This window comes from Oncorhynchus kisutch, linkage group LG20 (assembly GCF_002021735.2).
Source record: "Oncorhynchus kisutch isolate 150728-3 linkage group LG20, Okis_V2, whole genome shotgun sequence".
NCBI classification, from domain to species: Eukaryota; Metazoa; Chordata; class Actinopteri; order Salmoniformes; family Salmonidae; genus Oncorhynchus; species Oncorhynchus kisutch.
The window spans coordinates 34,926,554-34,947,698 of NC_034193.2; the positions used below are offsets into that span (position 1 = coordinate 34,926,554).

Here is a 21,145-nt window from a genome sequence, read left to right on the forward strand (position 1 = left end):
GTATAGACCTAGTCTGTTCATTATATACATCTACATGATGTATTGTTACACCATGTAGGAGCAGTATAGACCTACAGTAGCTAGTTACTTATTTAGATTTAGTTTGACTTAATGAAACTGCCTTAAATGTGCTGTATTAAAAAATAAACATATTACTGTCTTTGTATGTCTCAGTATAATATTATTATTGAAATAAATCAATTTAAAATAATGTTTGTCTGAAAATAAAACATGATCTTCAACTGCGTTTCCCCTCCAGTCAGCAGACGGCGAAATGCGTCTTTCAGGCGACGCTGCCAGCGTGACGTATAATCTAGTGGACGGGTCTTCAGAAACAGCTCGTCAACCACCTCCGTAGCTTGCTAGCCAACAAAGCCGAAAGATTCTAGCTATTTATACACTTTTACTATAACTGTGTTTTAGATACACTTCTGTCGTATCTACTTGTTAACCTATTTAATTCAATATTACGTTATTTTGTATTAGTCAGCTATAGTATTTGGCTGGTTAAGTTAGCATTAGCCTAGTCGCTAACGATAGATAGCTAGCTAGCTAACATCCCCGACCATGAGGTCAGTAAACATCTCCCCTCCTGTTAAAGAAGAGGAGTTCTGCTGGAAGGAGAAAGAAGCTCTGGGGCTGAACATTGTCGTGAAAGAGGAGGAGGAAGTCACAGTTAAAAAAGAAGTAGAGGGTGAGGCTGTTACAGTGAAAGAAGAAGAGAAAGACGTTTCAGTGAAAGAAGAGGAAGACTCGTTCAGAGTGAAAGAAGAGGAGGATGTTACTGTGAAAGAAGAGGAGGGTGTAGTTTTTGTAGTGAAGAAGGAAGGGGAGATTACTGTCACATTGAACGTTAAAGAGGAGGAGATAGGAGAACTGATTAACACCAGTAAGTACCGCCTTAAATGTGTTTTTAACTTTGGATATTCGGAGTTGGCTCGTCAATACCTCTTCAAAGGAGGGCCCTAAGATGATGACTGATATGTATAGAATCAGATGATGTAGAGAGCAAGCTACCTCTTGTTTTCTCCGTTCCGTTTCCAAAAAGTGACTTAACATATATTTGAGAAGGGTCTATCTGCTGACCGCAGACTGGGGGGCACGGCATGTAGTGATGTTTTACTACACACCGAGCCCCCCATTAGTGCCATGCGAGAGTTGGGTTGGCTACACCAAAGATTATGGATATACTGACAAGATGTCTCTCCGCCCTAACAAGGGGAGTCGTTGTCCGCACTGTGGGTTTTCTAGCTCCCGCCTACCCTTTCTTTGGATTGGTGGATACTTCTTATTATTGTAATCCAGTTTTGTATATTCTGAGGGTTGTTGACATCAACCGCCTGTATTCAATGGCGAGATGCAAAGCTACTAGCCTCATGGCATGAATATGCATAACCATCTGGAGACAACTTCTATAGTGTTTTATTAGAACACATCCTTCTATACAGTCCACCTGGTAGAGGTTCATATCTGACAGAGATGAACACACCGTTCTATACAGTCCACCTGGTAGAGGTTCATATCTGACAGAGATGAACACACCGTTCTATACAGTCCACCTGATAGAGGTTCATACCTGACAGAGATTAAAATCTCTGTTAGGAACTTATAAAGAGGCGGCAAAAACTAGGATTGTGTCTTTTGGCTTCTGGACAACGAAATAAAGTTGATATGAAAACCAATAGAAGGGGAGAGAAATGGCATAGCAGTGTGTCCAACAAGTAAATAAGTTTAAATAAATTTGCCCAAATTATATAATTACTCCTGTCTATACATAAATAAATAAAAATACTTTACCAGAAAGCATATGACGTTGCCACAGAGGAATCAGGGATCATTAGCTTCTTTAAAAAAATACCTGTGTTTTGTTTCAAATCACAAGCTTGTAGGTTTATGCCTATTTGGGCAGTGTGTGTGGTAATAGGCCTCGCTGATTATTGAGTTGCGGCTGTCAGTGAAAAGCATCTCAAATAGGTGTGAAGATAATGTCTCTTGAGTATAATTTACCATGTTGAGAGAAGGGGAGGGTTGTGTGATGAAGATATAGGTGAGTCTCTCTTCAGAATGTCTTTCGCTGGCTTCCACCAATTCTTGTCCCTTCGTTGTTTCATTGTGTGAATTGATTGCCCTTATTATATCAATTCCCCATTACAAATGTCACCAGTAGTAAATGTACCGTTACTTCCTGTCATTTGGTTACATTCATTTCTGTTAATGCATGTATTAATTACAGTCATTTACCGTTGTCATTCTCGGAGTTGAAACGTTCTCTGTTCAAAACCTGCTACACTTGTGAGAAACCAGATTTGGTTTATTTCAGAAGCATCATTTACAAGATTTGTCAATTTTATCATTGTCTTTTTGTTTGGAGTTCTCCATGTGAGCAATGAGCATGTCTGGTTTCTCTGACCTGATAATGTTGAGGGGGTGCGTGTCTGGTTTCTCTGACCTGATAATGTTGAGGAAGCGCCCACCTGAGCATAGAACTACTTGGCCTGCTATGCTGAAATGTAGGAAGTGTTGTTTTGTTTTTTTACATCCAAGCCAAAAATGTCACTCAACCAGAATCATATGAACTACTATATCATGTCTGCATTATAAATAGTCTATCACTAGTTAACTATAATACTTACCCCTCTTGGCTTTTGGCAAAGGACCAACACAGTCCACCAGAACCCTGCTAAACGGTTTGTCAAAAGCAGGAATAGGCTGCAAAGGTGCAACTGGAACAGCTTGTTTTGGTTTACCTGTCTTCTGGCAAACACCACAGGATTTACAGTGAGCCACAACATCCTGTTTCAGGTGTCTTGTTGACCCCAAGATGGCCGGCCATACTACCATCGTGCGCCAACCTCAGTATTTCTTGTCGAAGCGCAACTGGAACAACAATTTGCTATAAACTGGGCCAATCGTCTTGCCCAGAAGTGGCGTGAGAACACCATTTCCTCATTAGAGCGCCGTTTCCTCGTTAGAATGCCATATCTGTCACAATTACCAACACGAACTTCATAAAACTCTTCTTCTGGGTGTATCTCAGCAAAAAGAGGGGAGGGGGAAACATCTTTACTCTGTTCAGCAATCAGCCGCTTCCTAGACATCCAAGTGCCAACTGTAGGGAATCCTCTCTTCATTCAGATGTTCTACAAACTCAGGAGGTTTATGAAATCAGGATCACCCATAAACGTCTCAGACAGATTGACCATGGTGTGATCGCTGACATCCTCAACACTAGACGTGCTCCCGGCGAATTTCTTAGACCGAGCACGTGTAACGGCACATGCTGGGATCACTTTAGGGTACTTTTCTGATAAACCATCAGGTTCCTCAATTCTGGGTTCCTTACGAACGACAGGATTTGGCACAACCTTCCCTCCAGCCAAATACTTTTCCAATTTGAATGAGACCCCCTTCACCAGTAGGCTAGGCTTCTCTCCAACGACAACGGAATGAGAAATGTTTTAAGGTTATACCAAGGATCATTTTGCTATTTAATTTTGAATTGTAAGACCAATGGATGTATCAACAAAAAATATTCAAATTATTTTATGTCAAAAATGTATTAGGCCATACTGCTATAACCCATAGTAACACATTGGATAACATTCACAATATGGAACAACAGTAACCATAGTAACTAGAGGTCGACCGAATATAATTTTTCAAAGCCGATACCGATTTTTGGAAGACCAAAAAAAGTTGATACCGATTTAATAGGCCGATTTTTATTTTTTATATATGTTTTTAATTAAAATGTTTAATTTGTAATAATGACAATTACAACAATACTGAATGAACACTTATTTTAACTTAATTACATCAATAAAATCAATTTAGCCTCAAATAAATAATGAAACGGGTTCAATTTGATTTGAATAATTCAAAAACAAAGTGTTGGAGAAGAAAGTAAAAGTGCAATATGTGCCATGTAAGAAAGCTAACATTTCAGTTCCTTGCTCAGAACATGAGAACATATGAAAGCTGGTGGTTCCTTTTTAACATGATTCTTCAATATTACCAGGCAAGAAGTTTTAGGTTGTAGTGATTATAGGACTATTTCTCTCTATATGATTTGTATTTCATATACAGTGGGGCAAAAAAAAGTATTTTGTCAGCCACCAATTGTGCAAGTTCTCCCACTTAAAAAGATGAGAGGCCTGTAATTTTCATCATAGGTACACTTCAACTATGACAGACAAAATGAAGGAAAAAAATCTAGAAAATCACATTGTAGGATTTTTTATGAATTTATTTGCAAATTATGGTGGAAAATAAGTATTTGGTCAATAACAAAAGTTTATCTCAATACTTTGTTATATACCCTTTGCTGGCAATGACAGAGGTCAAATGTTTTCTGTAAGTCTTCACAAGGTTTTCACACAATGTTGCTGGTATTTTGGCCCATTCCTCCATGCAGATCTCCTCTAGAGCAGTGATGTTTTGGGGCTGTTGCTGGGCCACACGGACTTTCAACTCCCTCCAAAGATTTTCTATGGGGTTGAGATCTGGAGACTGACTAGGCCACTCCAGGACCTTGAAATGCTTCTTACGAAGCCACTCCTTCGTTGCCCGGTCGGTGTGTTTGGGATCATTGTCATGCTGAAAGACCCAGCCACGTTTCATCTTCAATGCCCTTGCTGATGGAAGGAGGTTTTCACTCAAAATCTCACAATACATGGCCCCATTCATTCTTTCCTTTACACAGATCAGTCGTCCTGGTCCCTTTGCAGAAAAACAGCCCCAAAGCATGATGTTTCCACCCCCATGCTTCACAGTAGGTATGGTGTTCTTTGGATGCAACTCAGCATTCTTTGTCCTCCAAACACAACGAGTTGAGTTTTTACCAAAAAGTTATATTTTGGTTTCATCTGACCATATGACATTCTCCCAATCTTCTTCTGGATCATCCAAATGCTCTCTAGCAAACTTCAGACAGGCCTGGACATGTACTGGCTTAAGCAGGGGGACACGTCTGGCACTGCAGGATTTGAATCCGGTTTGCCTATTGTCCTGTAGCCCATCCCAGCCTTGTGCAGGTCGACAATTTTATCACTGATGTCCTTACACAGCTCTCTGGTCTTGGCCATTGTGGAAAGGTTGGAGTCTGTTTGATTGAGTGTGTGGACAGGTAACGAGTTCAAACAGGTGCAGTTAATACAGGTAGGTAATGAGTGGAGAACAGGAGGGCTTCTTAAAGAAAAACTAACAGGTCTGTGAGAGCCGGAATTCTTACTGGTTGGTAGGTGATCAAATACTTATGTCATGCAATAAAATGCTAATTCATTACGTAAAAATCATACAATGTGATTTTCTGGATTTTTGTTTTAGATTCCGTCTCTCACAGTTGAAGTGTACCTATGATACAAAGTGTAGAGGGTCCTTCAGTAGGTCTATGTTATTGTTTGGTGAAGTTATAGGCCAATTTGTTAAACACTTAGTGTACAAACCAGAGGTCGACCGATTAATCGGAATGGCCGATTTCAGGTTTTCATAACAATCGGAAATCGGTATTTTTGGACACCGATTTTGCCGATCTTTTTTTATTTATTTTTTATTATAATAATTTAAAAAAAGTAATTAATCTTTATTTAACTAGGCAAGTCAGTTAAGAACACATTCTTATTTTCAATGACGGCCTAGGAACGGTGGGTTAACCTCTTAAATCTAGGGGGCAGAATTTTCACTTTTGGATAAATAGTGTGCCCAACTTCCTGTTATTCATGCCAAGAATATAAGATATGCATATTATTAATGAATTTGGATAGAAAACACACTGAAGTTTCTATAACTGTTTGAATCATGTCTGTGAGTATAACAGAACTTATGTAGCAGGCAAAACCCTGAGAACTAACTGTTCATATTTTTTTCCCCCTCTCTGTTCCCTATATTGTCTTTGCCATTGGATATTTAATAGGAACCGATTTTCAGTTCCTACCGCTTCCATTGGATGTCGCCAGTCTTTGGAATATGGTTGAGGTTATTCCTTTGTGCTATGAAGAAGTAGGCCAACTCGGAACTGGGGACACTTTTATGAGTTGCGCAAGATGTGAGAAGCAGTGCTGGTTTCTTTTCTTTCCTGTATTGAATACAGATTGCCCCGTCTACAATTTGATCGATTATTAACGTTTAAAAATACCTAAAGATGTATGACAAAGGTAGTTTGAAATATTTTGGCAAAGTTTATAGGCAACTTTTGAAATATTTTGTGGTGACGTTCTATGGAATTAATCGGACAAAAGGACCAATTGTGATGTTTATGGGACATATTGGAGTGCCAACAAAAGAAGCTCGTCAAAGGTAATGCATATTTTATATTTTATTTCAGCGTTTTGTGTAGCGCCTGCTATGCTAGCTCCTTTGTTTACTGCTGGTGCAGGCTATCAGATAACAGCTTCTTATGCTATCGCCAAAAAGCATTTTTAAAATCTGACATGTTGGCTGGATTCAGAACGAGTGTAGCTTTAATTGAGTATCTTACATGTGATTTAATGAAAGTTTGAATTTTATAGCATTTTATTTGAATCTGGCGCTCTGCATTTCCCCCAGCAATTGGCCAGTTGAGACGCTAGCGTCTCCCCTATCCATAAGAGGTTTTAACTGCCTCGTTCAGGGGCAGATAGACAGATTTTCACCGGGTCAGCTTGGGGTACCCAATCTTGCAACCTTACAGTTAACTAGTCCAACGCAATAACGACCGTTGCACTCCACAAGGAGACTGACTGGCTGTTACGCAAATGCAGTAAGCCATGGTAAGTTGCTAGCTAGCATTAAACTTATCTTATAAAAAACAATCAATCAATCATAATCACTAGTTAACTACACATGGTTGATGATATTACTAGATATTATCTAGCGTGTCCTGCATTGCATATAATCTGACTGAGCATACAAGTATCTGACTGAGCGGTGGTAGGCAGAAGCAGGCGCGTAAACATTAATTCAAACAACACTTTAGTGCGTTTTGCCAGCAGCTCTTCGTTGTGCGTCAAGCATTGCGCTGTTTATGCCTTCAAACCTATCAACTCCCGAGATGAGGCTGGTGTGACCGAAGTGAAATGGCTGGCTAGTTAGCGTGCGCTAATAGCGTTTCAAACGTCACTCGCTCCGAGCCTTGGGGTGGTTGTTTCCCTTGCTCTGCATGGGTAACGCTGCTTCGAGGGTGGCTGTTGTCGTTGTGTTCCTGGTTCGAGCCCAGGGAGGAGCGAGGAGAGGGACGGAAGCTATACTGTTACACTGGCAATACTAAAGTGCCTATAAGAACATCCAATAGTGAAAGGTTAATGAAATACAAATGGTATAGAGGGAAATCGTCCTATAATTCCTATAATGGCAGAAGCAGACGCGTAAACATTCATTCAAACAACACTTTAGTGCGTTTTGCCAGCAGCTCTTCGTTGTGCGTCAAGCATTGCGCTGTTTATGCCTTCAAACCTATCAACTCCCGAGATGAGGCTGGTGTGACCGAAGTGAAATGGCTGGCTAGTTAGCGTGCGCTAATAGCGTTTCAAACGTCACTCGCTCCGAGCCTTGGGGTGGTTGTTTCCCTTGCTCTGCATGGGTAACGCTGCTTCGAGGGTGGCTTTTGTCGTTGTGTTCCTGGTTCGAGCCCAGGGAGGAGCGAGGAGAGGGACGGAAGCTATACTGTTACACTGGCAATACTAAAGTGCCTATAAGAACATCCAATAGTGAAAGGTTAATGAAATACAAATGGTATAGAGGGAAATAGTCCTATAATTCCTATAATGGCAGAAGCAGACGCGTAAACATTCATTCAAACAACACTTTAGTGCGTTTTGCCAGCAGCTCTTCGTTGTGCGTCAAGCATTGCGCTGTTTATGCCTTCAAACCTATCAACTCCCGAGATGAGGCTGGTGTGACCGAAGTGAAATGGCTGGCTAGTTAGCGTGCGCTAATAGCGTTTCAAACGTCACTCGCTCCGAGCCTTGGGGTGGTTGTTTCCCTTGCTCTGCATGGGTAACGCTGCTTCGAGGGTGGCTGTTGTCGTTGTGTTCCTGGTTCGAGCCCAGGGAGGAGTGAGGAGAGGGACGGAAGCTATACTGTTACACTGGCAATACTAAAGTGCCTATAAGAACATCCAATAGTGAAAGGTTAATGAAATACAAATGGTATAGAGGGGAATAGTCCTATAATTCCTATAATAACTACAACCTAAAACTTCTTATCTGGGAATATTGAAGACTCATGTTAAAAGGAACCACCAGCTTTCATATGTTCTCATGTTCTGAGCAAGGAACTGAAATGTTAGCTTTCTTACATAGCACATATTGCACGTTTACTTTCTTCTCCAACACTTTGTTTTTGCATTATTTAAACCAAATTGAACATGTTTCATTATTTATTTGAGGCTAAATTGATTTTATTGATGTATTATATTAAGTTAAAATAATGGTTCATTCAGTATTGTTGTAATTGTCATTTATTACAAATACTTTTTTTAAAAACCGGCCGATTAATCGGTATCGGCTTTTTTGGGCCTCTAATAATCTGTATCGGCGTTGAAAAATCATAATCGGTCGACCTCTAGTACAAACCCTAATTGTCAGGAGGATGGCAAAGCTAACCAAAGAACATTTTACTGGTTGAAGTGTTTAATGTATAAAGCAGTTGATTTGTGACAATAACACAAATATATTAAGCAGGAGATTCAAGCGAGTCTTACAATTATAATCCAAAAAGAATGTGAAATCCACTCATAAGCAACCTGGAAATGGAGGCTATTTTTGCAGTTTCCTTGAGTAGCACTCCTGATCTTGCGCTGATAGTGAGCTGTAATGTTCAGAATACATTGTGAAAACTAAAGTCTTCGCTCACCATTTTTGCTCAAGGCAGATATACCAATAACTATCGGTTTCCTCAAAAGCAGGGAGGTGTTTCTGCAATCAAATTGTTTGTGCATCGGCCCCACGCCGTAATTTTAGCAAACAGAAAGGGGCTTATATTGGAAAAGTCATCTGGGCCAATGCTTAGGATTTCAACAACTTTAACTTATTTCTAGTTACCATTAACGTGAAAACAAGACAAAATATGATTGTTGCTATCTTGACTGTCTTAATTGTCAAATAATTTAACAGACGTCAATTGTTGTACAATTTCATGGGTATGCTCTGGGCATCACCTTTCACCTCAAATGAACAGTGGATTTCTTCTGTTGTGGGCCTTTTTAACCATCTGTCTGACTTTGTCATTCATACAGGAGAGAGACGGGACTATCGTGGATCCTCTGGGGAGTCTCAACATCATCATGAAGCTGAAGGGGGAGAGAAGAATCTCTCCAGATCAGAACTCCTGAAGAAACACCATCAGAGACCCACAGGGAATACATCTTTCTGCAAATCTACATCAGAACTTAAAATACACCCGCGAGTACACACAGGAGAGAAAGCTCACCACTGTTTTGATTGTGGGAAGAGTTACTCAAGATCAGATGCACTTAAAGTACACCTGAGAATTCACACTGGAGAGAAACCTTTTGGCTGTGATCAATGTGGGAAGAGTTTTACTCAACCAAACAGCCTGATAGTACACCAGCGGACACACACAGGAGAGAAACCTTATGGCTGTGATCAATGTGGGAAGACATTTACTGTGTCAAACTCCTTGATAGTGCACCAGAGAATACACACAGGAGAGAAACCTTATAGCTGTCGTCAATGTGGGAAGAGTTTTACTCAACCAAACAGCCTGAAAGTACACCAGCGGACACACACAGGAAAGAAATCTTATGGCTGTGATCAATGTGGGAAGAAATTTACTGTGTCAAACTCCTTGATCGTGCACCAGAGAATACACACAGGAGAGAATCTTTACCATTGTTCAGATTGTGGGAAAAGCTTTTCAACATCATGGTCATTGAAGGTGCACCATAGAACACACACAGGAGAGAAACCTTATGGCTGTGATCAATGTGGGAAGAAATTTACTGTGTCGAACTCCTTGATCGTGCACCAGAGAATACACACAGGAGAGAAATCTTATAGCTGTAGTCAATGTGGGAAGAGTTTTACTCAACCAGATAGCCTGATAGTACACCAGCGGATACACACAGGAGAGAAACCTTATAGCTGTTATCAATGTGGGAAGAAATTTACTGTGTCGAACTCCTTGACAGTGCACAAGAGAATACACACAGGAGAGAAACCTTTTAGCTGTCAATGTGGGAAGAGTTGTACCACATCTAGCCAACTAATTGTACACCAGAGAACACACACAGGAGAGAAACCCTATAGCTGTGATCAATGTGGGAAAAGTTTTGGTACATCTGGCTGCCTAACGACACACCAGAGAACACACACAGGAGAGAAACCTTATAGCTGTAGTAAATGTGGGAAGAGTTTTACTCACTTTAGCAGCCTGATAGTACACCAGCGGACACACACAGGAGAGAAACCTTTTAGCTGTGATCAATGTGGGAAGAGTTTTACTACATCTGGATATCTGACTATACACCAGAGAACACACACAGGTGGACAAACTTTGTAGCTGTGATCAATGTGACAAGAGATTCGTAGTAGTCCTACGACTATGTCCAATATACATTCGGTTGAAAGTGAAAGTTGAGATGTTTTTCTGGACATTTTTTTTTTATTACTTGAAAACAACAATTTCAACGTACTTGCAGCCTATACACAAGGACACAATATAATAAATTAGTCTATAATCAATTTTATTAACAATCCTACATCACTCCAGTATTTCATGACAACATTCAAGTGCTAATTGTCTTTATTCCACTACTGAAGAAGCATGACTCAAATCACCTACTCATATTTCAAACATTCAGTCTGACAAAATATATTTAAAAAATCATTACTCCATGCCTCACTTGATAATTCACATTTACAATTCATGTAACATTTAGTAGTCATTTATGCAACCAACTGGCCATTTCTGGGTACAATTATATTGATTTCTTGCCCTTCTTTTAGAATATCAGGAATCAATCTCAGATGTGCCAACCCAAATGTACTAGAGCATGACATTTTGGACTGGGCCCCGATCCAACAACATGCCTATCGAGTGAACCCTGAAAAGAGAGAGAAGCTCTGCATTGAGGTGGAAAGTTACTATGAATATTGCAGGAGTTTCCTCTTGAAATCAGACATTAAGGAGCTAGTTCTAGAAGCTAGTGAGTTTTAGGATTCTATAGAAAGAAAAATGGGAAAAAATAATACAATTGTATATTATTATTTAGAAATGTTTTTTCTTGTTTTTAATTGTTGATAGCCAGTAGACACCATGTTTATATTGTAGAAGGTGAAGTATTGTAGTTGATTATAATGGAAGTTTTCTGTTGGTGGTGAGCAAACTTGTCCATCAAACAAATAGGATATATTTGTTGTCTTTAAGGCGTTACAGGCTTTGTTTTTTTTACTGTTTTGAGGTTAGCACGTACTGATTGGTGTCACCTCATTAGTCAGTATATGGTACACCTGTGCTGGCTTGTCCATCTCGTTAGTGGGAAGGTGTTTCACCTGAGCTGGTCCAGGTTCTATTTAAGAGTGTCTGGCCCAGTGCTCCAGTTGTCTTGATAGATGTGGAGAGTCAACACCTTTAGTTGCTTCCTGTCTTTAAGTTTGTGGTTTTTCTCTTCTTGGGCAGATTTAGTGGGTGTTTTTTAGTTCCCAATTGTTGTTACTTGTCAATTTTCAGTGCCACTCCTAAAAAACAAGCTTATATTTTTGGGTTGGATATTGCGTCCAATTAATATTTTAATCAATGGCATTTCCTTAGTCTTTCAGTTATTATTGTTTATTTTCATAGTTCTTTCCTGTGAATGTGTTGTAGAAATAAAGCTTGATTTGAACATATTGTAAGACAAAAGAACCCAATGACATCAACAGACTAGCAAAACCAACACACATCTTTGTAGGAAAAACAGTACATGTTAAAATAGTGCATGGTATGTACGTTTAGTATCACTTTTCCACCAACCCAGTGCATTTGCTGAAGATGAAACATTTTGAAATCAACAATACGTCAAAGGATTCAATTACTGAAAACTGGATCAAACAGATCCAGCCTGCTGAAGGCGTGGTGGAGTGGTAAACACCACCCCTGGCTCTTGTCGTGGAAATTTCCTCTATTTACCAAATCATGGGAGCAAACCACACACAAGTCAGAGTTAGTTATAAAAGTCCATCTTTAATTATATAAGCTCTATAGCATTTTGACTTTCAACAGTTCAGTATCTCTAATGAAAAGTTGAGAGTCCCCACACAATGGCAAAATGGGATCCTTTATAGCAAAGATCACACATAGTCAGACAGCATAGACATAATTCATCGTTCAGCTTTGTCTCCTTTCCCAAACCCCAGAACCATAAACCAATCCTCCATATCAACAGGCATATATCAAATTGTCATTTAGATACAACCCACTCTAAATACAAACTCACGGAGAGGAGAGTGAGGCTATAGGTTAAGATAAAAGGGAGCATGAGAATGATTCCAGACACTGCCACCCTCCTTTCCCCACTAGAAAAAGGTAGGGAGTAAAAGATATGTTTACACATGATGACACTTTGACCTCTCCCCTCTCTGTGGCCCATGCAACTTAGTTTTGACATAGAACAGATAACTGCAACCTCGCCACAGCATTATACAAAAATACCATTCTGATGAGAAGTAACTTACACCCATTTGATGAATATAAAAACATCTTACATATGTTACCAACAAATTCTGAATCTTCCCTAACACTCTACCAGGGACTTGAGGTGATCTCCCACATCTCTGCTTATGTCATGTTCTGTGGCCTTGCCGTTCCATTTCTTGACTGCCCCTGCAACACAGAAACACATTTAGTCATATTATATAAAACACTCAAAGTAATGGATATGGAGCATCTATGGCCTCAGTTACACCTGGCACCTAAATGTAACTTCTGTCATCTGATCACTCCAAGCTGCATTAGGTTCAGATCTAGAAGGATGGGCCTTTGACATAGTCTGGATGCAGTCAGGCCACTAAATATGCATAAGCAATGTAAAGAGATGGGGGAATGAGTGGGGAAAAGTACATTTGACACAAATTACCTTCATAATATCAAAGAACAAATGTGTGTCTGAGAGGAAATTTACTTTCATACAGCCAAATGGGGTGAGAAATTACACCAATATCAGTGGACAATTTGCACTCATGTAAATAAACATAGATGGAACATATTCCCTTTTGCTGACGTGACTAACCACTAAGGGGACACACACAGGAGAGAAATCTTTTAGCTGTGATCAATGTGGGAAGAGTTTTACTACATCTGGATATCTGACTATACACCAGAGAACACACACAGGTGGACAAACTTTGTAGCTGTGATCATAAATATTTACCATCTAAACCATGTGTGACCTCTCACCTCTCTGGCTGACCAGTCCCTCAACAGCTCTCTGACTGAGCTCCACCCTCACTGGGTCTTCAGAGGAGAAGAAGGATGAATAGATCAGTCAGTCAATATGGTGTAGAGCTGCTGTCTGACAAAATCACTATTTTAGTAGTTAATTAAAGTAAATCAGGCTTTATGACTGCTGAATACCAACTATCAATCACTTAGATAATGTATTTTCAGGTATAGATACATCCTTGGGACATCCCTAGCCGGTTGAAGTTGACAAAATGGTTAAGGTTAGGGTTTAGGGTAGAAATGTCCCAAGGTTCCCAGATTGCATGATGGTCAAAGCTTTCTTCTGTCTCTTTCACATAGCAGGTGTAAAATAAATAGGCAAGACATGTCGGCAAGCAATGGATTATGGTCAGTGTAGTTAATTATGTTTTATGTGCTAAACTGTGTCGAATATTGGCCTGTTGGATACTCCAACTCCCTACTACATCACACAGTTCAGTCTGGGTCTGATTTATCTCTTGACTCGCTCAAGACACACCCATCCGGCAGACAGGCCAAAGGCGCTTGCTGGCCCCAATTCGGGGAACCATTGATCTACTTCAGAGGAACTGTGTCTACAGTGATTTCCTGTTGGTTTGACACCTCACTAGAAGACTAGAATAACTACCTGTTGCTACAGAATGAGACGACCAATTCAAAGTTAGTCTGTGTCTCGTTCTCCACACACGGACACATACCAAGATCACGTGTTTTCTATATGCACAAGATAGTTTGACTATATAAGGCTTCTGAACTCCTTGTGTCATCGAGCTCTCAGCCTTCCACCTCAGAGTGTAGGACTGACCAGCTACATTATTGCAATTGTTATCAAATAAAGGTTGATTGTTTGAAGAGATTACAAAGTATCTCCTGATTGGTTAGAATTTCCACCACAATGTGCAGTAACAATGTTAGACCAGACTCATAGTACAGAATGAATGACTGACTGCCCAGTTCAACATCAGTTCACCGTCTCACCTCAAACTGTATTGGAGGAGCAGCAGCTGACTTGATCGTTGATGCTAATCAGCATGTTTTGAATCTGAGAGTAAATAGAGCCGACTACAACTCCAAAAATTAAGGGTTCAACTGGAGTTGTTCTCAGCTCCCCTAAGAACCGTAGGGTTCTTGGTCAAGGAAAAACAGCCCCAAAAGGTTCTTCAAAGAACTTGTTAGAAGGTGGGTTCATCGAAGGTTCTCCGTTGTTGCTGGACTTCTTCCGGGAACTTCGCAATTACAACTGAAAACGATGGTGACAAGTTTGGATGCGACAACAAGTTAAAAAGGTTAAATTGAGTTGATGTTTGGCTCTGAATATGTCTCGAAATAATTTATATAATAATATAACATACTAATAATCAATAACGAAGATAATGATGGTTTTCTGTGAATATATTCCACAACATTACTATAGTTAATTACCGTAAATATTAGAAAGCCGGGTTTGACCGTCGGCGTTGTATGAGCTACAGTACAGTACCGTTATCTATCTAGATAACGTTATGACCTAACTAGGCACAACTAGGTTTGGATTATTTCCCTGAACTATATTCTTTCCCATATATTGTATATCGTTTCCATAACGCCAACATGGCTTTACACTCATTAATGTAAGTTTCCAATCTAGAGCACTTCTCACTTGTGTGATAAAGAACTAGCTAACTTCCCTAACTAAGGACGGTGACCTGTCCAGACGAGATGTTACAACGAACTGAATCGTCAGTGGAGGTCTTCCTCTTTATATAGCCTGCTACAGCATGCAATACCATTAACTCGCAAGGGGGCATAACGTTACATGGACAATACTATCCAATTTTGGAAACGTTACATCTCCGCCCCCTGGTGGAGGGAAATTCATATTTTAGATGGTAGCTGCAGATGGGATTGAAATGATGGTATTAATACAGTGTCTCGACTACCTCTTTTGTATAAATGCCCTTCATAATCCAAACACAGTATTGCCACGCAGCAAAATGTTGCGTATAATCTTTCAAGTCAGCCTGATAAAATATTGAACAATTTTGTGTACAAAGATATCTTGAATTTTGATATTAGGCCTGTATGGCAGTACGGTTACTGTATGGCAGTACTGTATTGGCTAATGCTTTCTCCAATATGTTCTTCTATTTTACATTACATTGTATGTCGATGCCATTTATCTTTCAATATTTATTTAATATATATATATTTGTTTTAATGCTTGCAAGACTATTCTTTGACACATTTTCTCTTCCTTTGAAATTCTTATAGGACAGAACATGGACACAATGCAATTGGGATCAAGAAGAAGGTTCAGATATGTTGTAGGACAGCTGCATTTGAAGTGCACACAACCTGATGTCACAGGAAGGCCATAAAGATCATCAAGGACAACAACCACCCGAGCCACTGCCTGTTCACCCCGCTGTCATCCAGAAGGCGAGGTCAGTACAGGTGCATCAAAGCAGGGACCGAGAAACTGAAAAACAGCTTCTATCTCAAGGCCATCAGACTGTTAAACAGCCACCACTAACATTGAGTGGCTGCTGCCAACACACTGACTCAACTCCAGACACTTTAATAATGGGAATTGATGGAAATTGATGGAAAATATATCACTAGCCACTTTAAACAATGCTACCATCTACTGCATCTTGCCTATGCCGTTCTGTACCAGTACTCATTCATGTACCTTTATGTACATATTGTTTATCCCTTTACACTTGTGTGTATAAGGTAGTAGTTTTGGAATTGTTAGGTTAGATTACTCGTTGGTTATTACTGCATTGTCGGAACTAGAAGCACAAGCATTTCGCTACACTCGCATTAACATCTGCTAACCATGTGTATGTGACAAATAAATTTGATTTGAAACCATTTAACCTACACACAAACAAACTGAAATCTTTTAGCAAATTATCTTTTCAGATCTTCTCAGAAATGAATCAAGTCCATGGAATGGATATAGACAAAAAGATCATTCAAGAAGTATCAGAGGTAGAGAGGCGAGGCAGGGGTGAGGACATCGTCCTGCTATTTTGACAGTCCCTGAAGGACAATACAGAATAGCTATTTGCTCTTATTCCTTCCCTTTCTCTAATGTATTTTGTAATAAAATGTTCAAGTGTAGTAAGATCATTGCTTTACTTTACTAGGACTTGAGACCACAGCAGCGATTCTGCTCTTGCCCAACCTCTTCAATGAGGACCCGAGTGGCCTTTATGTCTGTGACAAGGTATATCTATGCACCAATCATCTGTTTCTTCATAAACATAAGTGTGCATGCTTATATAAAACTACAGCTGAACATTTGTTATGTTCTTTTTAAATTGTATGTGTATTAATCTTTTCTTACTTTTGTTGACACAGATTTCACCGCTCTTCACTCCTTTACTGCACATCGGTGGAAATCCATTTCACCATGAAAGTGAAATCCCGCTGGCCTTTGATGGGGAGAACATCCACACCCTCGAGGACGTCCCCTTGGGACTTGGGGCTCTGCTATGCCTGGATTTTTTATTTTCCCTTAAATTTCCCCAAAATGTCAGAAAAACACTTATGTTGATAAGTTACTGTGTTCTGGGGAAAAGAGAAGTTGGGGTGAAGTTACCAGGGCCGGTCATAAAGATGGTAAACTTCCTAACATAACTAAGGGGATACGATATACACACTAAAGCTGAAAAAACTGTATGTAGCATCAAGTCTACAATATTGTTAGTTGACCTATGATTCATTTTCAATGTATGTTGTTTTTATTGTAAATCTTAATTTTTTTTAAATGTCATGAAAAGCACTATACAAAGTAAATGTATTATTTATTATGGTCTGACATGTCTGCAGAAATGGCGCAATTTTGTAATGTGTTTTGTTTGGTCAATTGTTTTGTAAATATTAATTCACATTTGTGGTGCCACTAAAAAAACAATGAATTATTTAAATCAATATTGTCAATATTGTTATTAAAATATGTTTTTATAATGGAGGGAGGGTGGACAAGGAGTTAAAAAAAGGAACCCCAAAAGGTTCTTAGAGGATCCATGATAAGGGGTTCTTCAAATAACTTTTTGGGGTTCCCCCACAGTTTAATTTGAAGAATTTATAAAAGTCATCTTGTCTGAGAGACATTTACATAGTTATACACATCCCAATTTGGGATGACTATTTTGTGGTGAAATAGTGGCCACAACAGACAGACCTGATATCGCCCATAATTCGACGTCCTTGGACGTCACGTGCTGACTGGGAATGACCAAAGTTATTCTATTTAGCGACACGTTGTAGTACATTTTTACACGATAATAAATGTTTCTGATGCCACATCGCCCGTTGTGAAAGGGAGTCATTGGTTTTTAGGGGCAGTCGCTTTTTAGCTTTTTGTCTGAAAGTATTTTCTCAACTGCAATACCAACTCCAGTCAGCAGATGGCGATGTGTGTCTTTCAGGTGATTCTGCCACTGTGACGTATAATCTAGTAGACGGGATGCCTCTTTATTTTTTATTTTTTTTATTTTTTTTAAAATTTGTATTATTAACAACAAATCAATACATAAAGCACATGAGGGAACACAAGCATACATTGATTACAAATAATAGACAATCGAGCTAGGGGGTACAATATCACATTACAATTACACAAGGACCTTAAGGGACATGCATATACTTACAATTCTAACATCTTTTTTGTTAGTAGAGCATTTAACCGTCTTAAAATACAGTTCAATTTCTTTTTGTAGGGTACGAAAATGTGGTTTTCTGTTTGTAAATTTACATTTGTGTATATGAAATTTGGCCAAAAGAATAATGAAATTAATTACATAAAAATGATTCCGCTTATTTCTATTGTATGTAAAGAATCCAAACAGTACATCTCTCCACAATAGTGTAAAATCTTCATAAATGTGTTCAATTATAAACCTACTGATGTCTTGCCACAGTTTTCTTACATGCATACAATGCCAAAAAAGATGCACAACTGTTTCTGGGTGGTCATTACAAAAGGAGCAATTTGAGTTGATGTTTTCCTTAAACTTCTTCATATAGTGGTTGGCAGGATAATATTTATGAATAATTTTAAAGGAAATTTCCTTAATTTTGTTAACAAGTAGGTATGTTTGTGGCAACATCCAAACTTTTTTCCAACAGATATTATCAATAAATCCATTCCAATAAGGCACGACATAAGGTATAGATACAACATCCTGCTGAAACAAGGATCGTATCGCTCTGTTGTTGAATGGACCAAAAGAGAAACAAATCTTTCCTACTGATGAGTCAACAGGGTCAATAGAAGGTAGGCTCTGAGGGTCAGGTCTTGACATGTTCCTGAATAACATAGCAACACCTGAGGGAATGGCATCTAAAACAATTGCAAAATCTTTAGGTGTTACAGGGACCTTGTAAAGTGATAAGAATTCTTTATAACTGAGTAAAAAACCCTCTGCATTTACCAGTTGGCTCACCAATAGGATATTATTTCTGAACCAATATTCTAAAGGGATGCTTCTTCAACATCAACAGATAGTCAGCCACCTTGGTTCACTCTGACTTTATGGAAAAAAGGTTTATTCAATAAATATAGAGTAACCGATGTGAATTGGCTAGCTAGTTAGCATTTCAATCGGTGACGTCACTCGCTCTGAGACCTCGAAGTTGTTGCGCTGCAAGGGCTGCGGCTTTTGTGGAGCGATGGGTAACGATGCCTCGAGGTTGGCTGTTGTCGATGTGTGCAGAGGGTCCCTGGTTCGGGGCGAGGAGAGGGACGGAAGCTATTCTGTTCCAACAGCAACTCCTCTCATACTGTGAAAACACCCCCCCCCCCCCCCCCCGAATTTTCAGGCCTTAAGGGCAGTTTTATTTAAATTGTAGTACCCGGACGGAGAAAATCAAGTAAGAGTTTTATAGTTACAGTGGGGCAAAAAAGTATTTAGTCAGCCACCAATTGTGCAAGTTCTCCCACTTAAAAAGATGAGAGAGGCCTGTAATTTTCACCATAGTTACACTTCAACTATGACAGACAAAATGAGAAAAAAAATCCTGAAATTCACATTGTAGGATTTTTAATGAATTTATTTGCAAATTATGGTGGAAAATAGTCTCGTCTAGTTCTAAGCTAACTTAGCAAACCAGCTAGCTGACAAACAACGTAAATACACTGCTCACACTAAAATAACACATCCTAGATCTGAATTAATGAAATATTCTTATTAAATACTTTTTTCTTTACATAGTGGAATGTGCTGACAACAAAATCACACAAAAATTATCAATAGAAATCAAATTTATCAACCCATCGGGGCCTGGATTTGGAGTCAAAATTAAAGTCGAAAACCACACTACAGGCTGATCCAACTTTGATGTAATGTCCTTAAAACAAGTCAAAATGAGGCTCAGTAGTGTGTGTGGCCTCCACGTGCCTGTATGGCCTCCCTACAATGCCTGGGCATGCTCCTGATGAGGTGGTGGATGGTCTCCTGAGGGATCTCCTCCCAGACCTGGACTAAAGCATCCACCAACTCCTGGACAGTGTGGTGCAACATGGCATTGGTAGATGGAGTGTGATATGATGTCCCAGGTGTGCTCAATTGGATTCAGGTCTGGGGAACGGGCGGGCCAGTCCATAGCATCAATGACTTCCTCTTGCAGGAACTGCTGACACACTCCAGCCACATGAGGTCTAGCATTGTCTTGCATTAGGAGGAACCCAGGGCCAACCGCACCAGCATATGGTCTCACAAGGGGTCTGAGGATCTCATCTCGGTACCTAATGGCAGTCAGGCTACCTTTGGCGAGCACATGGAGGGCTGTGCGGCCCCCCAAAGAAATGCCACCTCACACCACGACTGACTCACCGCCAAACCGGTCAAGCTGGAGGATGTTGCAGGCAGCAGAACGTTCTCCACAGCGTCTCCAGACTCTGTCACGTCTGTCACATGTGCTCAGTGTGAACCTGCTTTCATCTGTGAAGAGCACAGGGCGCCAGTGGCGAATTTGCCAATCTTGGTGTTCTCTGGCAAATGCCAAACGTCCTGCACGGTGTTGGGCTGTAAGCACAACCCCCAACTGTGGACGTCGGGCACTCATAGCACCCTCATGGAGTCTGTTTCTGGCTCTGGCAGTGCTCCTCCTGCTCCTCCTTGCACAAAGGTCGGAGGTAGCGGTCCTGCTGCTGGGTTGTTGCCCTCCTACGGCCTCCTCCACGTCTCCTGATGTACTGGCGTGTCTCCTGGTAGCACCTCCATGCTCTGGACACTACGCTGACAGACACAGCAAACCTTCTTGCCACAGCTCACATTGATGTGCCATCCTGGATGAGCTGCACTACCTGAGCCACTTGTGTGGGTTGTAGACTCCGTCTCATGCTACCACTAGAGTGAAAGCATCGCCAGCATTCAAAAGTGACCAAAACATCAGCCAGGAAGCATAGGAACTGAGAAGTGGTCTGTGGTCACCACCTGCAGAACCACTCCTTTATTGGGGGAGTCTTGCTAATTGCCTATCATTTCCACCGGTTGTCTATTCCACTGGGTTGGTGGAAAAGTGATACTAAACGTACATAGCATGCACTATTTTGACATAGTGGGAGATATACTGAATTTATACTGTTTTTCATACTAAGATGGACCAAGATCCGTGTTGCTTTTGCACATATTTGTTCATTGGTTTAGCAAGAGTCTGTTGATTGGTCAGTGAATGGGTTCATTTCTTTTGCAATATGTTCAAATCAAATCAAGCTTTATTTATACAGCACATTTCAAGCATGGATGCAACACAA

The 21,145-nt window shown here is 40.1% G+C and overlaps 1 protein-coding gene across 1 annotated transcript; it reads left to right on the forward strand.

Moving 5' to 3' along the window:
* The first annotated feature begins 254 nt into the window (after nucleotides 1-254).
* On the forward strand, nucleotides 255-14,249 carry LOC109887104 (zinc finger protein 2 homolog). The gene is made up of 2 exons (XM_031798740.1): nucleotides 255-889; nucleotides 9,212-14,249. The coding sequence occupies exons 1-2, from the start codon at nucleotides 568-570 to the stop codon at nucleotides 10,495-10,497; spliced, it is 1,608 nt and encodes a 535-aa protein (XP_031654600.1). The 5' UTR covers nucleotides 255-567; the 3' UTR covers nucleotides 10,498-14,249.
* Nucleotides 14,250-21,145: the final 6,896 nt, after the last annotated feature.